This window comes from Echinops telfairi, unplaced genomic scaffold, assembly GCF_000313985.2.
Source record: "Echinops telfairi isolate 266 unplaced genomic scaffold, ASM31398v2 ScPeMD7_23;HRSCAF=83, whole genome shotgun sequence".
Taxonomy (NCBI): domain Eukaryota; kingdom Metazoa; phylum Chordata; class Mammalia; order Afrosoricida; family Tenrecidae; genus Echinops; species Echinops telfairi.
The window spans coordinates 10,458,619-10,475,302 of record NW_022103920.1 but is presented as its reverse complement, the minus strand read 5'-3'; the positions used below and the strand labels follow the sequence as shown (position 1 = coordinate 10,475,302).

The 16,684-nt window shown below is 48.8% G+C and overlaps 1 protein-coding gene across 1 annotated transcript in view; it reads right to left on the bottom strand.

Moving 5' to 3' along the window:
- Positions 1–6: 6 nt before the first annotated feature.
- Positions 7–16,684, bottom strand: part of CNOT4 (CCR4-NOT transcription complex subunit 4) — a 140,097-nt gene continuing 123,419 nt past the window's right edge. Inside the window, exons 12-13 of the mRNA XM_004707826.2 lie at positions 1,048–1,260; positions 7–390 (exon numbers count right to left, since the gene is read on the bottom strand). Of these exons, the coding sequence (XP_004707883.1) occupies positions 89–390; positions 1,048–1,260 (515 nt within the window). The 3' untranslated portion in view covers positions 7–88. The remainder of the gene's footprint in view (positions 391–1,047; positions 1,261–16,684) is intronic.

The window sequence follows — 16,684 nt, the reverse complement described above, 5'->3', positions numbered from 1 at the left end:
GAGGAAATAAACTGATCAGGAACCGATTCTTCAGAACGTAAGAGATGAGGGAGGGCGGGACAGATCCTGCGTCTCCACTCCCCTCACTCTAGTGGCGGTCCAGTGTCGAGCTCTGTAGCAAATCTGTGGGGGGTTTGCTGGGGGGTCTGAAGGCCGTCTGGAAGCCCGGGGGTGGCGAGTGGAAGCTGGAAGGGTTGGAAGGAGCAGGGTAGGGGTTCCAACTGGCTCTGTGCAGCGGGATCTGTGTGCTGAAGGGGGCGCTGTGGTGGGGCTGGGAGGGGGCAGCGCCGGGGCCGTCCATCTCTGTGAGGGCCTGGAGGGATTTGAGCCAGTGGGGAGGATTGTCATCTTGAAGAGAGTCTAAACTGTTTCCTGAAGAGGCTGGGATACCTGGGAGGGAGACAGAAAGCGAGAGAGAGCCATGAGCCTGAGCAGCAGGCATCGCAATTCCGTCTAACATGTGGTTCCCTTCGTGTGTGACTGGGGTTTCTGTAAACTCCTGTCAGAGAAGACCGTTTTCATCGCGTAGCTACCCCTTTGATCTCCCACCACAACGACCAAGGTGGGTCTCCATGCCAGCCCGCATCTTCCTCTTAAGCCGCAGACCCAGATCAGACCCCACTGCCGAGCTCTGACACCAGTCCCCACAACTGCACAACGCTCTTTCCCATTTGGGTGGCCCCTTCCTTGCGAAGGACACACGCCCATAGCCTTATAATAGAGAGCTTTATAAAAACGGAGTGGAGCATGTTCCTTCTTCTTTCAGGAGGCTATGTCAGAGCCTGTTTTACCGGGAGGCCTGTGGAGTGTACGCGTGCTGCCAGACACCAACACCTACTGAGACTGAAAGAAGCAACCAAGGTAAAGGAGGCTGCTTGACCCAGCTGGCAAGCACTGTTCAGTGAGACCACGTGACCCCAAGGAACAGAGCGAGCGGGTGGCCCAGAGACAAAGAGCCCGCTGCAGGTGCCTTTGCTCCTCTGCAGGCTGTGCTAAGAACCAAAGGCTGGGAGTCAGCAGAGCGGAGGGAGGGGGAGAGGGAGTTACCTGTGATGATGGCCGGGTCTGTCCAGCTGCCCGGGCTGTCCCAACTCAGACCGTCGCTGGTGGCAGTGTTGGATGTTGGTACACTGTGGTTGGCGTTGGAGGGGGAGGAGGAATGGGGCAGTCCACCAAAGCTGATGTTAATGTTGGGTAGTAGTGCCCTTAGCCCGTCCTGCCATTCCTTCATATTTAAACTCTCTACAGAACTGCTGTTGTCTGGGAGATTTACCAACAAAAAAATGAAAGATAAAAAAAACAAAACAAAAATAAAAAACTGACGTTAGAAACATATCCTGTTCTTTAGTGGGTAAGCGGGAGAAGATGCATTCTTTCTTTCGTGAGCATTTAAAATGGGTTGTCCTAGCTAGATACACGTGGTTAGGCTTCTACTGGTGAGCGCAGGGCCCCGTGGGGAACGAGCAAGGACTAGCTCAGAGATCAGAGCAGGGAGTGCTTCGGCTCCCCAAGCCTTCTCCCATCACACCTCTGAACGACGCCAGGGACAGCGGCTGCGCTCAAGCACAGCTGACTTCTGCCTACACTGTGGACCGCGTCTCACGCAGCGACAGCGTATGCTAAGGAAAAGGCAGGCTGCATAGTGCAAAGGAAGAGCTGGTTTCTGAGCCTCTTCGATGGAGGGAAAGCCCCTTGATGAAGAACAAACAGAAGTCAACGGGAGAAGAAAAATCATTTAAGTTCTGCCTGCTCATAAACCTGGTAATGCGCATCAGAGGAGAAAGGCCGGAGGGAAGGGGCGTTCGAACGTGGGGGCCACGACTTGTCCTGTAGTCACAAAGGCCACAGAGGCAGCGGCTAAGAGACCTGGTTTGGGTGGCGTTAATAACACAGTCGGCCACTATGCCCAACACACCTCTGGGGACCTACAGTTCGCGGGGCCCATCTCTGAACAGGGTCACTCAGGATAAGACACTTGTGAGGGAAACGGGCTTCTCAGAAGGTGTGGCTACAATCACTTGCTGACTGCCACCCAGAATCCTCAGCACAAGAAACTAAGTGGTTAGGAAAACAAGAGGATAAAGGGTGACGGCTCCTGAGAACAAAGGCTTTCTTGAAGCCTGGAACACAGGCCAAACTCCTTCCGGGACTTGTTTGGTTTTTCAAAGAGCTGCGAAAGTCATCTGATTGTAGAACAACTGCCAGGCACTGCCACTGGTGACGACAGTGGTGGTGGTAAACAGGAAGCTCTACTGAACAGTCTACGCGATTTGGCGAATCCAGAATTTTTGTTTTAAGAATCTTGCTTTGCACCCATCGAGCAACCCAAGTGTGCCAAGTTATATGGTGTTTCAGCACCACTGACAAGAAATACGTCCAGTGAACCCAACAATGGTCACTTCTGAACTTACTGGTTAAAGTGCTGAAAAAGGGACTCCACGCCACACGAGCCCGTCAACCAGAAACAAAAATACTTAAATTCTCCAAGCCCACTTCTGTTTCCAACCAAGGAACTGGAGTAGGCCCCGCCCACTCACTAGGCTCTGTGCAGCCTGCCTAATTCACAGGCAAGGGAGATCCAAGAACATGCTCGAACGTCCCCCAAGAACAGATGTGACGAGACCTAGCAAAGGGTAACAACAATCAAAGCACTGAACATGTTGTCTATGAAAAATGATGCTCTCTGCAGTTTTTAAAGTACGTAGTAGAATGCAACGGAGGACGACTACCTGATTGAATTATGGAATGATGCGAGCTGTGTATTACCTCCCAATTAATTTTTTTTAAAAAAAGGACTATGTATTTTTAAAGGCTTGCTGCTGTTTAAATGTGTTATGTGAAAATATTCATTTATAAGACCTGAACATATACAACAGAACACTATTCAGTTCTAAACCATCTAACAGCAGGAGGGGTTGGGTAGATGTGGTAGTTTGGGTTTGGAGTGTAGAGCTCAAAGGCACACGATATAAGGAACGTCAAGATGTCATGCACCATGCCCTCATAGTCCCCTGCGGGAGAGGTACAGTTGACTTGCCGTTTACCTGACTTAGAAGACCTTTAAATGAAGAAACTGAGGCTGACATCCTGCCAACTTGCTGGGGGCCCAGCACCCAGGCCGTAGCAAAAGCCAAGCATCACCCATGAAGCAAGTGGGGAAATCTAGCTTTTAGCAAGCACCGCCCACGTAGTATGAGCACACGTGGTACATCTGCCAGGACTGCAATCAAGGTGACCCAGCACAGCAGCAGCAGCACGACAGCCCTCAGCCAGACCAGGCTCTCCTGAGGCTTCCTGTCCATGTGGGGAGCAGCATGGAGCATGCTCAAAGCTCAGCAAGCACAGTCGAGACTCGTACCTCCTTGTGTCTGGTTAGTGAATGTGACAAAAGGCTTGGTCAGACAAGAGAGGTCCAAGAGGGGCCTGTGCTTGGGGTGAGGGGCCACGGTGACCCCCTAACGCAGGTGACGTGCTCATTACCACATGGACCCTCTCAACCCCCCAAAATTCACAGGCAGTGGAAACTGCTATTTCTACCTCACACTGGACACATCACCCCCTCCCTAGGAAGTCCAGGAGCTGGCCCGTGAGATCCTTGGTGACAATTACAAGGCCAAGCCAGGCTACGTTCTGACCTCAGACCGTCCCCAGCACAAACAGATGACTGAGGCAGGCCTGAGCGGTGGAGGTGGCGGTGGAGGTGGAGGTGGAGGTGGAGGTGGCGGCAGCAAAGTGGGCTTCTTCCCTTTCTATTTCCCGGATTCACGGCAATATGCAAATTGTTACCAAATGCAAAAAGTCCAGCTGACTACAGGTGGCGGCACCTGCTCCTTATGTACTAGGAGCCATCCTGGAGACAAGCCCCTGAGTGAGGGATTCTAGTGGGAAACGAAGCTCATAAGAAAGATAGGTTTTCAGGCTGGTTTCACAGCCTGCAACCATCTCAGGCCACTGGAGGGACAAACCATCTCCTGGGTGCCAGGTGAGATTCCACGTCAAACCCAGCTGTGCAGCACCCGGAGTAACCACCCAGAAGACCTTGGTGTGAGGGCCACCTACTGAGGGGTCCCCGCCAACCAAGGTTGCCCCATGACACCTTCCACTACCAGGGCTGTGTGCTAGCTCCTCAGGGAAGTCTGGCCTCGGCTGTTGGCTTGGTTCTTGGTTGGCACCTGCATCGAGTAAGGACTCATTCCTTCAGCGGGATCCACAGGTCCCACCACTTCTGACGCAGCAGCTGGGGCCCAAGCATTCAGGCTGCAGGTTCAAGTGCTCTCTACCTCCTTCCTCCACAGGTGCACAAATATTCCTTAAAGATTGTAGTCTGCTCTTCAGCCTTGACCAATGGTTCCTCCTCATGGAGGAGACCTGGTAACACAGAGGTTAAAGCGCTGACCAGATGGGGTAGTGGAAAACCAATTATGTATAAAGCAATATAAGCTTCTAGTGTTTGTTGTTAGGGACCGTCACACAGGGTTCAAGTCATAGCGACACTGCCCAAGTGAATGAAACAATGCCCAGTCCTAAGCCATTCTCACAATCACTATTGTTTGAGCCCATTGTTACATTGTGTCAATCCATCTTCAAGAAGGTCTTCGTGATTTTTTGGTTGATAACATGCTCAAAGCATATGAAATGAAATCGTGCCATCCTCGCTTCTAAGCAGCATCTGACTGTACTTTGTCCAAGGTAAATTGGTTCGTTTTTCTGGTCGGCCACAGTGTATTCAACAAGCTTCACTGGTAACAGAATCCAAATGCAGATACCATTACCACACCCTCATTCTTAAAGAGTTACCCTTGCTTTTGAACACTTTGGGCAACAAATCTTCCCCGTACAATACATTACGTAATTTCTTGGCTGCTGCTGCCTCCGTGGGCATTGACATGTGGGTTCACGTAAATTATTCTTGATAACTTCAATATTTGCCCTGCTTACCAGAATATATTGCTTCCTGGTCGAGTTGTGAGGATCTTTGTTTTTATGTTGAGATGTAATCCACCTGAAAGCTGTGGTCTGCAATCTTCAGGAAGCCCTCCTGGCTTCTTTCAACAAGTAGGGCTGTGGCATGTCCATCTTGCATGTGTTTTCCCGAATCCTGATGCCACACTGTTCTCATACACTCCAGCGTCTCAGGTTTACCCGACATACAGACTGAGTAAGTAGGCCGAAGGGATATGATACAGATGCACACCTTCCCTTATTTTAAAACAGGCAGGGTCCCCTTGTTCTGCTAGAATGACTGTTTCTGGGTCCATGTACAGGTTCTACATGAGCACAATGAAGTGTCCTAGAATTCCCACTCTTCTCTATGGTACCCAGTTTGTCATGATCCACAGTCAAAAGCCTGATAAAAGACAGATCAACATGTTCCTGGTAGTCTCTGCTTTTGGCCAAGAGCAACCTGACATCAGCAATAACAGTCCTTGTTCCATGTCCCTTCTGATTCTGCTCACATTTCTGGCAGCTCCCTGTCTATGCACTGCTGCAGCCATTTACAAAAATTATCGTCCCACAAAAAGGGTGCATAAGCAAATGTGGTGAAGAAAGCTGATGGTGCCCGGATATCATAAGATATAGTATCTAGGGTTTTAAAGGCTTGTAGTTAAACAAGCGGTCATCTAGCAGGGAAGCAACAAAGCCCACATGGAAGAAGGACACCAGCCTGTGTAATCATGAGGTGTCGATGGGAATAGGTTTCAAAAGTTCAAAATCAAGCAATCAAATTGATGTGAAGAAGCATAGACAAAGTGCAGACCCCAAACCCACCTGTAAGATAAGTGGACAGTCCTTCTCAGAAGGGCCACAAGAGAGGGAATATATATCCACGGGCAGTATAGCATTGATGAACCACATAATGATCCTCTAGTTCTTTAATATTTCCTCCCTTTACTATTATGGTCCCAGTTTTACCTCATTAAGCTTGTTACACCTGCAAATATTCATGTGTATAATCAAGATCATTTGATGCCTAAACTCCAAGATGCAGTACGGGATGAGACGGGGGTGGGCGTCGGAACAAGACTGACAGCAAAGTTGACTATATCGCCCCACTCGAGGGGAACGAATAACAGACTTGTAGGGGAACGAACACAGTGAGCAGTGTAAGATATGGCAAAAATAATAATAACCATTTCTAATATCAGAATAAGGATTCCTTGGGTTAGGAGAGGGGAGAGAGGAGATAAAGGGGAGCTGATTATCAGAGTTCAAGTAGAAAATGTTTGAATGATGGTGGCAGTAATTGTACAATTATGCTTGATCTCATTAAATGATAGATTGTTATAATATCTGTAAGAGTTTCCAATAAAATGATTTTTTTTAAATTATCATCACTGAATTTTTACTGGTGTATGATATTGCTTGATCACTTCTGCATTCTGTTGGACAACTCTGAAATGGACACAAGTACGTATCTCTTCCAGTTGGTCGGGTTGTCTTCCCAATTTCATGGCATTGATGAAGCACTTCGTGTGTTGTACCTGCTTGCTGAAACTTATCAGTTGGTAGTCTGTCGCTTTCTGGAATCTTGTTTTTTACCAATACTGTCATTGCAGGCAGGATTCGTTCCTCAAATACCATTGGTTCTTGATAATATGCTACCTCCTGAAAGGAGTAGACATCAACTGATACTTTTTGGTACAGTGGCTGTATGTATGCCTCCCTTCGTCTTTTGATGTGTCTTGAATTTTCACCATTTTGGCCATAAAACCTTCAGTCTCGCAACTAGAGGCTTGAATTTTTTCCTTCTGTTCCTTCCATCTGAGACCTGCTGAGCACAGTAGTATTCCGAGTTCTGACACACTCTGTTATAATACTTTGTTCCCGAGTCACCCTTTGAGCCCTTCTGTTCTATCCTTTCACGGAGGTCCCGTTCTGCGAGATCAAAGCACAGCTGAGAACCTTCCCGTGCTGGACACCCTTCTTTCCCACGGGGAAGAAAACCAGGGGGAAAGGGCTATCCTCGCCTTCACTGACCAATAAGCTGCCCACAGTGAACAGAAGAACAGAGACCATGGAGGATACGAGGGCAGCAGGAGTGAGAGTACCGGCCAAGGGAGGGCAGGCCCGCTGATGTGCTGTGTAAGGGCCCCAGTGAACCACTGCCATCCACGTCCACGCTGGCTCCTCCAGGACAGGGGGCTGACTTCATCATCTGTGCAGACGGTCAGCTGCACCAGAACCTCAGGAAGCTTGTAATGTTTCCTACGCAAACACCCCTGAACATTTGCTTCCAGATTTTTAAAGACAGGAGAGGAGGGTGGGGTGACTCGCTGGTGATAAGGGGCAATGATTCTTGGGCCGCAGGCATATTCTAGTCAAAGGTGGCACTGAGTAGGCAATCTTACAACATTCTGACCAGGAGAAGCCGAGAAAGGGAACGGTACTGTGATGAAATGAGCTCTGTAAGGAGGCGGAGACGTGGGTGGAGGTGCACAACCTACTTGATTGCAAGAGTCATGGTCCTTGAGAATTAGAATTAGGAGTCCACAGTGATCTGAAGCTTCTGAGAAATGCTGAAGGCAAAATTCTGTTTGGAATCACGACAACCTGAGGGGTGGCCACTGCCCAGCCCACGGCCCAAGCGAGAGGCACGGAAGAGCGGGCAGGGCTCCCCGGGCCCAGCTTCCCATCCACCTTCATGAGAAGAGAGCCCGCTCTTCAAGTCAGAAAGGCCAGACTAAGCACAAGGGCAGTGAGCGCACCTGCTCATCAGACAGGCGTGCCAATCACCCGGTGGCAGAATGAATCCAACCCTTGGACATTGGTCAGTCCTCACGGCTGTGCCCCCAGAAGCACTGCTGGGAAAGAGCTGGCCGAGGAGGAAGCGGCAGCCTCTTGACGCTGCGTGCTCGGGACTGCATGTTCTAATGAAGGGGTGGGGAGCAAAGCGCTCATGGAAGAATGAAATATCTCCACCACCTTTCTGAACCCCCCTCATCTAGTATAAATAACAGTTCTTGGTTAAATGCTGAAACAGACTGGGGCTGGATGGTTTCTTCAGAAATGAGTACGATGTTTCTTAGCCTCTGCTCTATCAACTTGGGTTTGGGGCCCTCTGCATAGAAAATAAGACGCAGTGTTTTGAGTAGAATCTCAGCTTCCTTCCCCTTAGAAAAGCAGGGAAGCCAGGTCTGGCTAACTATGAGGATGAAGAAGCAGTCTTGAAGACGGCTTCTACTGGCCCTTCCACCTCCCATGGCCTTTCCTTCTCTTTTGGGCTGCCTGCCCCAACTCAAACTTTGCAGCTAGCTCCAGCCCTACAGAGAATAATGGCCCACGAGAGTCAAACTGCATTCACCCACAACCAGTCTTGGCCAGGTCATCCACCATTTGGACAGGCTTCTTAGAATGGCTGAACACACCTCGAATGTCTCAGTTTCTGTTACGTTCTCCAGCTATGTCCCTTTGGGATAGGGTGGTAAAGTACAGGGGGGAAAGCACCTGTGTTTGGGTGAGCTTACACAGAACAGTAGACCCCCGGTACTCAACCGCATCAAGACTGGACATAATCAGATTTTGACACAAAATGTGAGAAAATTTTGCATCGGACCTTGAACAAAACATCGGAATCTGACCCAACGCATGTGATTTTTGTAAACAAAAGCAATTCATGTTTCGGTCACTGGGCATTAGTTGGTGTTGTTAGTACGCGTTGCTTAAACGTTTTGTGGTTGTGTTACAAGCGTTTTGCTGTAATTTTCTTAGTTTTTGTGGCTTTTGTACTGTTTTTATATTAAAAAAACATGGGTCCTAAGAAAGCGTTTTTTTGAAACGCATCATCATGATAAGGAACTGGTTAACCGTGTTACCAATATTGTTGATGATAATTTGGTAAACACTTTGAGAAACAGTTAAGGAACTGCCAACAGCAGATGGCATTAGACAGATTTTTTTTTTCCCCAAGAGAAAGCCAGCCAGGTCCTAGTGAAAAAAAAAAGGCAAAGAAGGCAAAACACCTCCTGAAAAGCAGCTATCAGTTGATTTTCTGGAAGGGGATGGCCCTTCCAAACAATGGCTCTCTCCATCCCTCCTCGCCACAGCCATGTCCACCGATCCCGGTACTAATCGAGCTCAAGGTATGGACCATACTGTGATTGTTAAAAACTTTTTTGACGTTGTGTTTATTATTTAAATTATATTATTTAACTCTGAACTTATTTACTTTGAAATTTCTATGTAATGTTTTGTATTAAAAGGTTAAAGTAAAAACTTGGCTTAATTCATTTTCAGTTATTTCTTATGGGAAAAATTGATTTGGAACTCAACTACATCACTTCTCAATGCTCCTTCTTGAACGGATTAGTGTCAAGGCCTGGGGTTCTACTGTATTTGAAATACTGAGTCAGCCCAGAAGTTTTTGTAATAGCGCTTGGCTTACCTCTGATTCCAGGTTTTTTATGATTATCCTGATTAAAACCACAAAACTAACTAAAAAAATACAACGGAACGTCAATTCTACAGCTGGTGGAATCAGTCATGAAATAAATAACTGTCCTTAAGATCCTCAAGCGCATCACCTGCTAATACTGATAGCATGTGTGCCTCCTCAGCTAGTGCTTTCCTGAAACACAGTAACAAGAGGGCCGGAAGGACAGAGTACACTCTGTGCGCCGACACCAAGTCCAGATGCAAACGACTCCACATTCAGATGTTTAAAAATGCAGGGCGGAGCCATCTGGCTAACCAGAAGTGTGCATGGGAACGGTCTTATAAGTCTCCCAGGGCAGGATGACAGTATCTGATGGGAGAACTAGGTCATGAAACTTCTCAAAAGGTACCCTGGAGAGCCATGTACACTGATAGCCAACGTCTAGATGATCACTTGTATGACTTTGGTCAAATCATGAATGAGAGCCACTCGGACCCTAAGTTTCCTCTTCTCTAAAATGGACAGGATGCTTTTATATACGCGCTAGGTAAACTGCAAAGAAATATGCCAATCGTGGTTATCATCATTTGAATGAAAAAGTGGATCTACATCTATCACCTACAATTATCTGATCATATCTGAAATGACAATACTCAGATCAAACCCTGGAGTGCGTCTGGGCAAACCTGCTACAAAAGACTCCTTTCAAGTGATAAGGAACACAGAGGTCCCTTTAGGGACGAAGGTACGCCTGACCCAGGGCAAGGGCTTTTCAAATCGCCTCATGTGCACGTGAAAGTTGGACAATGAGTACGGAAGACTGATTGATGCTCCTGTATTAAGAAGTTAGGGAAGATTATTGAAAGGATCGAGGATTGTCAGAACAAACTGAAACGATCGGTCTGGGAGGAGGCACTGCCAGACAGCTCCTTAGAAATGAGAACGGAGACGACGTGCCTAACGTGCTTTTGGACATGTCATCATGGAAAAGGACACCAGAAGTGGCAGAGGTCAGTGAAAAAGAGGAAGGCTGTCAAGGAGATGGGCTGACACAATGGCTACAACAATGGGCTCAAACCATTGTTGGGAGGACCCAGGCCCAGGCAGCGTTTGGTCTTGGGCACAGGGTCACTAGGAGTCTGATCCGACATGATGGCACCTGACAACCAGGCCACTCAAGGATGAGCTTCCCATTGTTAAGAAAGGTGCTGTCTCAACAAACTGGGCACAGAGCAGAGTGATGGTGGCGGTGGTACGCATGGTCCATCGCAACCCTCTCGGCCAGACCACAACTGCACCACGGGGTTTCCAAGGCTGAAATCTTTATGAGAACAGATCGCTGGGTCTTTTCTTCTGTGGTGGGTTTGAATCACCAACCTCTGGCTTCGCCATCGGGCGCTTAAGCACTGCGCCACCACAGCTCCTTCCAGGCTCTGGAAGAAACTGGAACTCATGCTAAGAGTAAGGTGGTTGAAAGGACTGTGGGTGCCGCCGCGAGACACACCCAAAAGTGATCAAATGGAGACTGCCCTCATGTACTTGACAAACTACACGGAAGCACAAGCGGGGAAAGGCTCGGGTGTTGGTTTCCCTTGGTTTTCCTCAGGAGGACCAGTTGTGCAAACAACTCCCTTTTGCTGAGAGCATCCCCGGACAGGCGGCAGCACACGGGGGCGATGGGGATTTTATTGATATTTGACTGGTGAGTGGCACGGTGAGGACAGGAACAGTGAGAAGTGGTGTGAGGGGAAACCAACAGCGAGGGGTTTCGGGAACGCAGGGGAAGTCCAGCAGAGTTTGCAGAGCTCAGAGGCGACAGAAGTGGCTTGGCCTGGGCAGGGGATGTGGAATCTCTCATAGAATCCACATCAGAATGCAGAGGTTGAAGCCATAATGCGTGTGGAGGTAATAGGTTTAAAGGTTTTTAAAGCCCAGATGGAACACAAACCGGACCTGGGCTCTGCAGGCCTGCACCCCAGCACCCTCTGAAGCCTGATACCATCACACTCTTCTACAAGCGAGCGTCTTCAGCTTATCCTGTGTGTCTCCAGTAGACCCCTGGAAGGTAGCCCTTCCATCAAAGAAGTCTGCTGCTGGTGTCGCAAATGCCCTTTGAGTTATGGGTCTGCCGCAAATCCCTACAGCTTCTGGAGTGCCTAACATCCCAGTCTCCCAGTGTTGGCCAGACACTCGAGTTCTGCATCTAACCACACAGCCCCCTCTCATTTCCATAGGGAAGAGGTCAGTGTCATCTTCTTGGGGGTGGCGGCAAGAGGCTCCTAGCAGCATGGGATTACTTAAGTCAAAGATGAACACACCTCCAAATAAGAAAATGGAAATTACTCTTTTGTCCTGAGAAGGAAAACTCTTTGAATTGACACATCTTTACAACTTAGTTATGAACTCCATGCTTAAAAGCTATCTTTTATAGCCTTGGACCTATGATTGACTTGATGTCGTTAGTGTAAGAGAAATACGCTCTTTGGGAAAATGAAGGGCGTGCTCACTGTTGGAGCAGTTGCAGACACCGTGAACACCTCCCGCCCCAGAGCGCGAGCTTGGTGTCCAGGGAACCCTTCCTTTTCCCTGGAGGTAACTCACACCACGTGGGACCCATGCGGGTTTGCGACTGTTTTCTAAATGAGTGCCTGCCTTTTGAAACAAGCATGTGTTAGGTGCAATGCATGGTTACTTTGCTTTTTCCTCTCACTGTTAGTTCAGATACAAGAGAAAAATCTTTATTCCAATTTTTAAGAGATGTCTCCATTGTGAAAGCTTTGGTCTCCTGCAGACAGACCTACCACAGTCTGTGAAGAGCAGCCTTTCACAAGACAAAAGCCTCTGATGAAGAGAGACAACAAGGGAGGGAGGAAGAAGCGAGGGAGAGAGGGTGCAAGTCTTATTTCATTACAGTCCAGGTATTTATATTGAATTCAAGGCAATGTTTTGTTTTTTCCTAACTTCAATTAAAACCCTATTGTGTATAAGCGCTGGAGAGTTCACTGGCTTGTTTTGAGTGATAACTGTGAAAGGCAGCGAACTGCGAGTTGTCAGCCTCTGACCCCGACAAGCTCTCTGCTCAGACCACACTTCTCACACAGCCAGGGCTCTTCCTCCGCCTACTCCAAGTCCAGACTGTGCTTTCTGGATTTAAACGCAAGGAAGGGGGGGTGGGGGGAGGAGGCTAAGACCACTAAACATCCAAAGCCAATTTAGATGTAAGCTGAATGTACTGGAGAGCCAATGGTGCTGGCGACCCTGAGCGGTGAGTGCAGACTAAGGGAACCTCGTGGTCAGATGGGGTGTGTGGTCTCCTCTCAAAAAGGACACTAGGACCTGTCGGGGAGCCCCAAGGCAGGCCCCGATAGTAGCTTCGCGCTCCCCTCGGCCTGCGAAACAAAGACTGAGTGGAGGTGAGCACTCTGCCTTCCCAGTTTTAGAGTAAGACTTGCTACCAGGTATGTATCTTGTTCCTTCTAAATTGTTAATACAACCTCTTAACCATACTCTTCAGGACGGCAAAGTGTCAATTCCAAAGACCTCGCCTGTGCTTGTTTAGGGAGGCACAGCAGTAAAGCAGGCCGACTCAAAGCCTAACTCCTCTCAGATAGGAGTGCTCATCTCCACTCAGTCTTGTTTCCTTCCCCTTCACAATAGAGAAAACATAAGTGGAACCGTGGCACACAATCCAAGGCTAGGCTTAAAGGCAGGGGAAACCGTCCCACTTAGCTGTGAGCTGGGTTCTCTAATCCTTGGTGCGTGGAAACAAGGAGACGGCCACCACCTCGAGGATGGCAGACTGCCTGCCAACACCAGCATCCCAAATGGCACTGTCGAAAGGCAGCAGAGAGGTTGGGTAGGAAAGCAGGGCTGCTAACAGAGGCCGCCCTGGCCCACTCACTCCTTGGGACAAGCTCTCCCCACACTAGGAAGCTGCCAAGGCTGCAGAGGCTGACTGCGGTCAGCTTGCCTGGCGATGCTGAGGGTATTGTCTGTACATCCTCGTGGCACTCTCTGCTACCTCATGCCGTCCAGCCGGTGGGCTATCATTTTACAGAGGTGTACATGGTGTAAGGCGGGATGGCCTCCGGAGATGAAGCTAAGGTCGCACCTCCAGCGTGCGTGCACGCGACCGTTGTTCACTCTGTAACCGAGATGCACGCTGGTCCTAAGATGCTCTCTGCCACGGCAGAGAACACCTGAATCCTTCTGGGAATGGTACTGCACCACCGGTGTATTCCTTGTGTCAGGAGCCGGGGAGGTAGGTAATCATTTCACATCCGCATGGAGAGAACCTGCGAGATGACACCCTCTCACATCCCTGCAGATTCCACACTGGCTGAGGGGACAGGCCATCAACCTGTAAGAACAGCCTTCAGTTGAGGGGCACTTTGAAAGCCTTCAAGGCATTATTCACACTCTAGGGAGGGAAAACCCCCTGATGTGAGAAAATGGCCATAAACAAATGCACGATGCAATGTAATTTAGGGAAAAGGTCTACAGACACGAGAGGGAAGCCAGGTGAGGAGCACGAGGTGGCTGACAGGACGTGACTCCATCGTCTCTGAGTCCTGTTGAGTATTAGCAGGCTGTTGTAGCTTATCTGAGGGCTGTCACAGCGCTGAACCTTATGACTCCAAGTCCGTCCCGCCCCCCCCCCGCCCCCCAAGCCATTCTTGAGGCTTTCTTCAGCATGTGACAGGGGATGGGTGTGCTTGGCGGTGGGGGTGGCATTTGGTGAGAGGAGTTATAGTCTTTGCTCTGATAAATTCATGACCACAGTGAGGGAGGATGGGATGGTGGCCTCGTTGCATTTAAATGAGGTCTTTGTTTCCTTAAGAACCTTTTTTTTTTTCTTTTTTGGAGAAAAAGTGGACAGAGATATAGCTTGCATTAACACATGGATTCATCAGAAAGCTCTGGAGAGGTGAGTGGAGCTTCTCCCTGGGGTGCTCAGGGGAGGATCTACCTAGAGCGTCTGCTGTGTACACAGTGCAGTTGCAAGCACCGGGCCAGGCTGATCAGCACAGCAAATCCTTGCAGCAGAATCCTGATGGTTATGGAGATAGAGGGACCTGGTGCAACCAGCTGGATGCTGGCTTCCATTTGGACCTCCTCTGGATGGCAGGTATCTGCCCTGCAGTGGTTCAGCGAGTTCCTGTCACGGCCCAAGGGCACATTTCTGTGCATGGCAACAGTAGTCCCCAGGACCGACTGTGACAGCTCCAGATGCAGGCATTAACCTCCTGAAACACGGTGAATCTATCTCTCGAAACACACTTTAAAAATGAAGATGAAAGCTGGCCGGGAGCACTTTGTTCCCTCTGCAAGCATCCAGACCCTGCCCCCACCGTGTAGACAGACGATTGGGAACAATGAGGCTTCAAAAGTTGGAGGGGGGGAAAAATAATTCTTGAAGCTCCCTTGTACTAACGTGGCACGCAGTTAACTGCAGTAAACCTTACTACATCCATCAAACAAATTAGGGCTTTTCTCAGGGTTGGGAGTGGGGGTATAGAAGGTGCCTGACACTGAAGATGACTTTGAAGTCGTTTCCTGCACAGAAATACAAAATGGCTCCTGGTGTACGATTGGGGTGAATTCTGAACCCTCAGGTGCAAGCCTCCTGTTCCTGGGCACCCCCAGGCTCTGTGTAAGAAGTCTCGATCCAGTTTCTTTTCCACTTGTAGGAAATGACCCTGAGTGCCCAGGCAGGATAGGGCTCTTGACAGCTCCCCCTCACACTGTCTGACTCCTTACTCTCAAGAAAGGACTGCTGGTCTTTCATCTAATCTCCAGCTCTCCTGTTGGACCTCTATCCACCAGCTTCTCTTCCCTCAATGGTTAAGTTGTTCTCCCACTGGCCACCATCTCCTGTCACTCCTTGTTCTTCGTCCTCACCAAAATCTAAGATCACATGCACCCAATGGGCCTTTCCTGGCTCAGTGGGGCCTCACTGTTTTTGACCATGAGCTTGTTCATTCAAAGGTCCTTTGCTCTTCAGGTCCAAACCAAGCTGTCAACATTGGCTTTTCCTACTTCTAGTCCTCTGGGCTGAACCAGAAGTACAAAGAAATACATCTTCAAACTCTTAAGAATCTTTCACTTGACTTCTATCTTTACTCGGCAAGTCTTTGATTCCTTCAGTCTTACTCATATATAATCTCCTTTCTTCATAGGCTCCCAATCCACTCTTTTCTCCTAAGTCTCCAAAACCAGCGCAAAACACAATGAAACGCAATGAGCCTCTCATCTGTTCTTTTTAACGTCACACTTTCTCCAGGTCATCTCTCAATCGTACACATCAGAGGAAAATCTCCTGCACCTTTCCATCAAAATCCTAAACCTCTCAGAGGGTCTCTTCTCCCACCACCTGCAAGAATCTGCTCCCCCACAGGAAGGACCCGGCCCCTTCAGCACTGTCAATCTTGCCATTGGCCTCTCTAGGGGGTGGCTTTATTTGGGTTTCTTTCTCCTTTAACTTAGAGCAATGCCTACCAATATGTATGTATCCATAGATAAGTCTAATGAACTACTTACTTAACACCAGTTTTGTCTCTTCTTTGCAGTCAAATATCTTAAATAAGTAGCCAATGACTGATGCGTCCATAACCTAGTTAATCCTGAAAATGTGCCTTTCCCTGACACTTCTGTATGCAAATTGCTAGGGGTCATCCCTGATTTCTAATTCATAATTTTGGCTCGATTTTGACTACTGCTGTTCTAGTCCGACCAGCAATGGGCATACTGGAGATGCTTTCTACCTGCTGTCAATTCCGAGCTAACATACTACCACAGCAATTTAAAATGCTACGGTCAGGCTGCAGCCGTGTACAGAACCTACTTGCTCTCTACCACAGCTACACTGAGGCTAAACTCTTCTTCCTAGTCTCTGGGCTTTTGCACCCTTACCTCAGCGGACCCTCATGACCCGTATCCCTCAAATGAGCCTGTCTCCTTCCTCCTAAATTCCTGAGACACTGCAATGAGTTGCCTCTGGCCTTCTGTCCAGTCTGTTCCCATATTATAATGACTTTCCTCTGCCATCCTTCAAAAGGTCCCACACTTTTATGAAGCCTTTCTCAGTTCAGAGCAACTTTCGTGTCCGAAATCTTTTACTTTTGCTTTAGCAGAGGGTCTTATTCAGCCACAAAACATTTGACATGGGATTCCCTCAGAAGAATTTATTTCAAAGGACGGCACTGAATCTGCAGCTCCGGGAGAGGGACATGTATGATCGGAGCACACGGGAGCAGATGAAGGGGGAGGAGGAGAGAGTGGAGCACATCCTGGCCCACCAGGCCTTGAGGA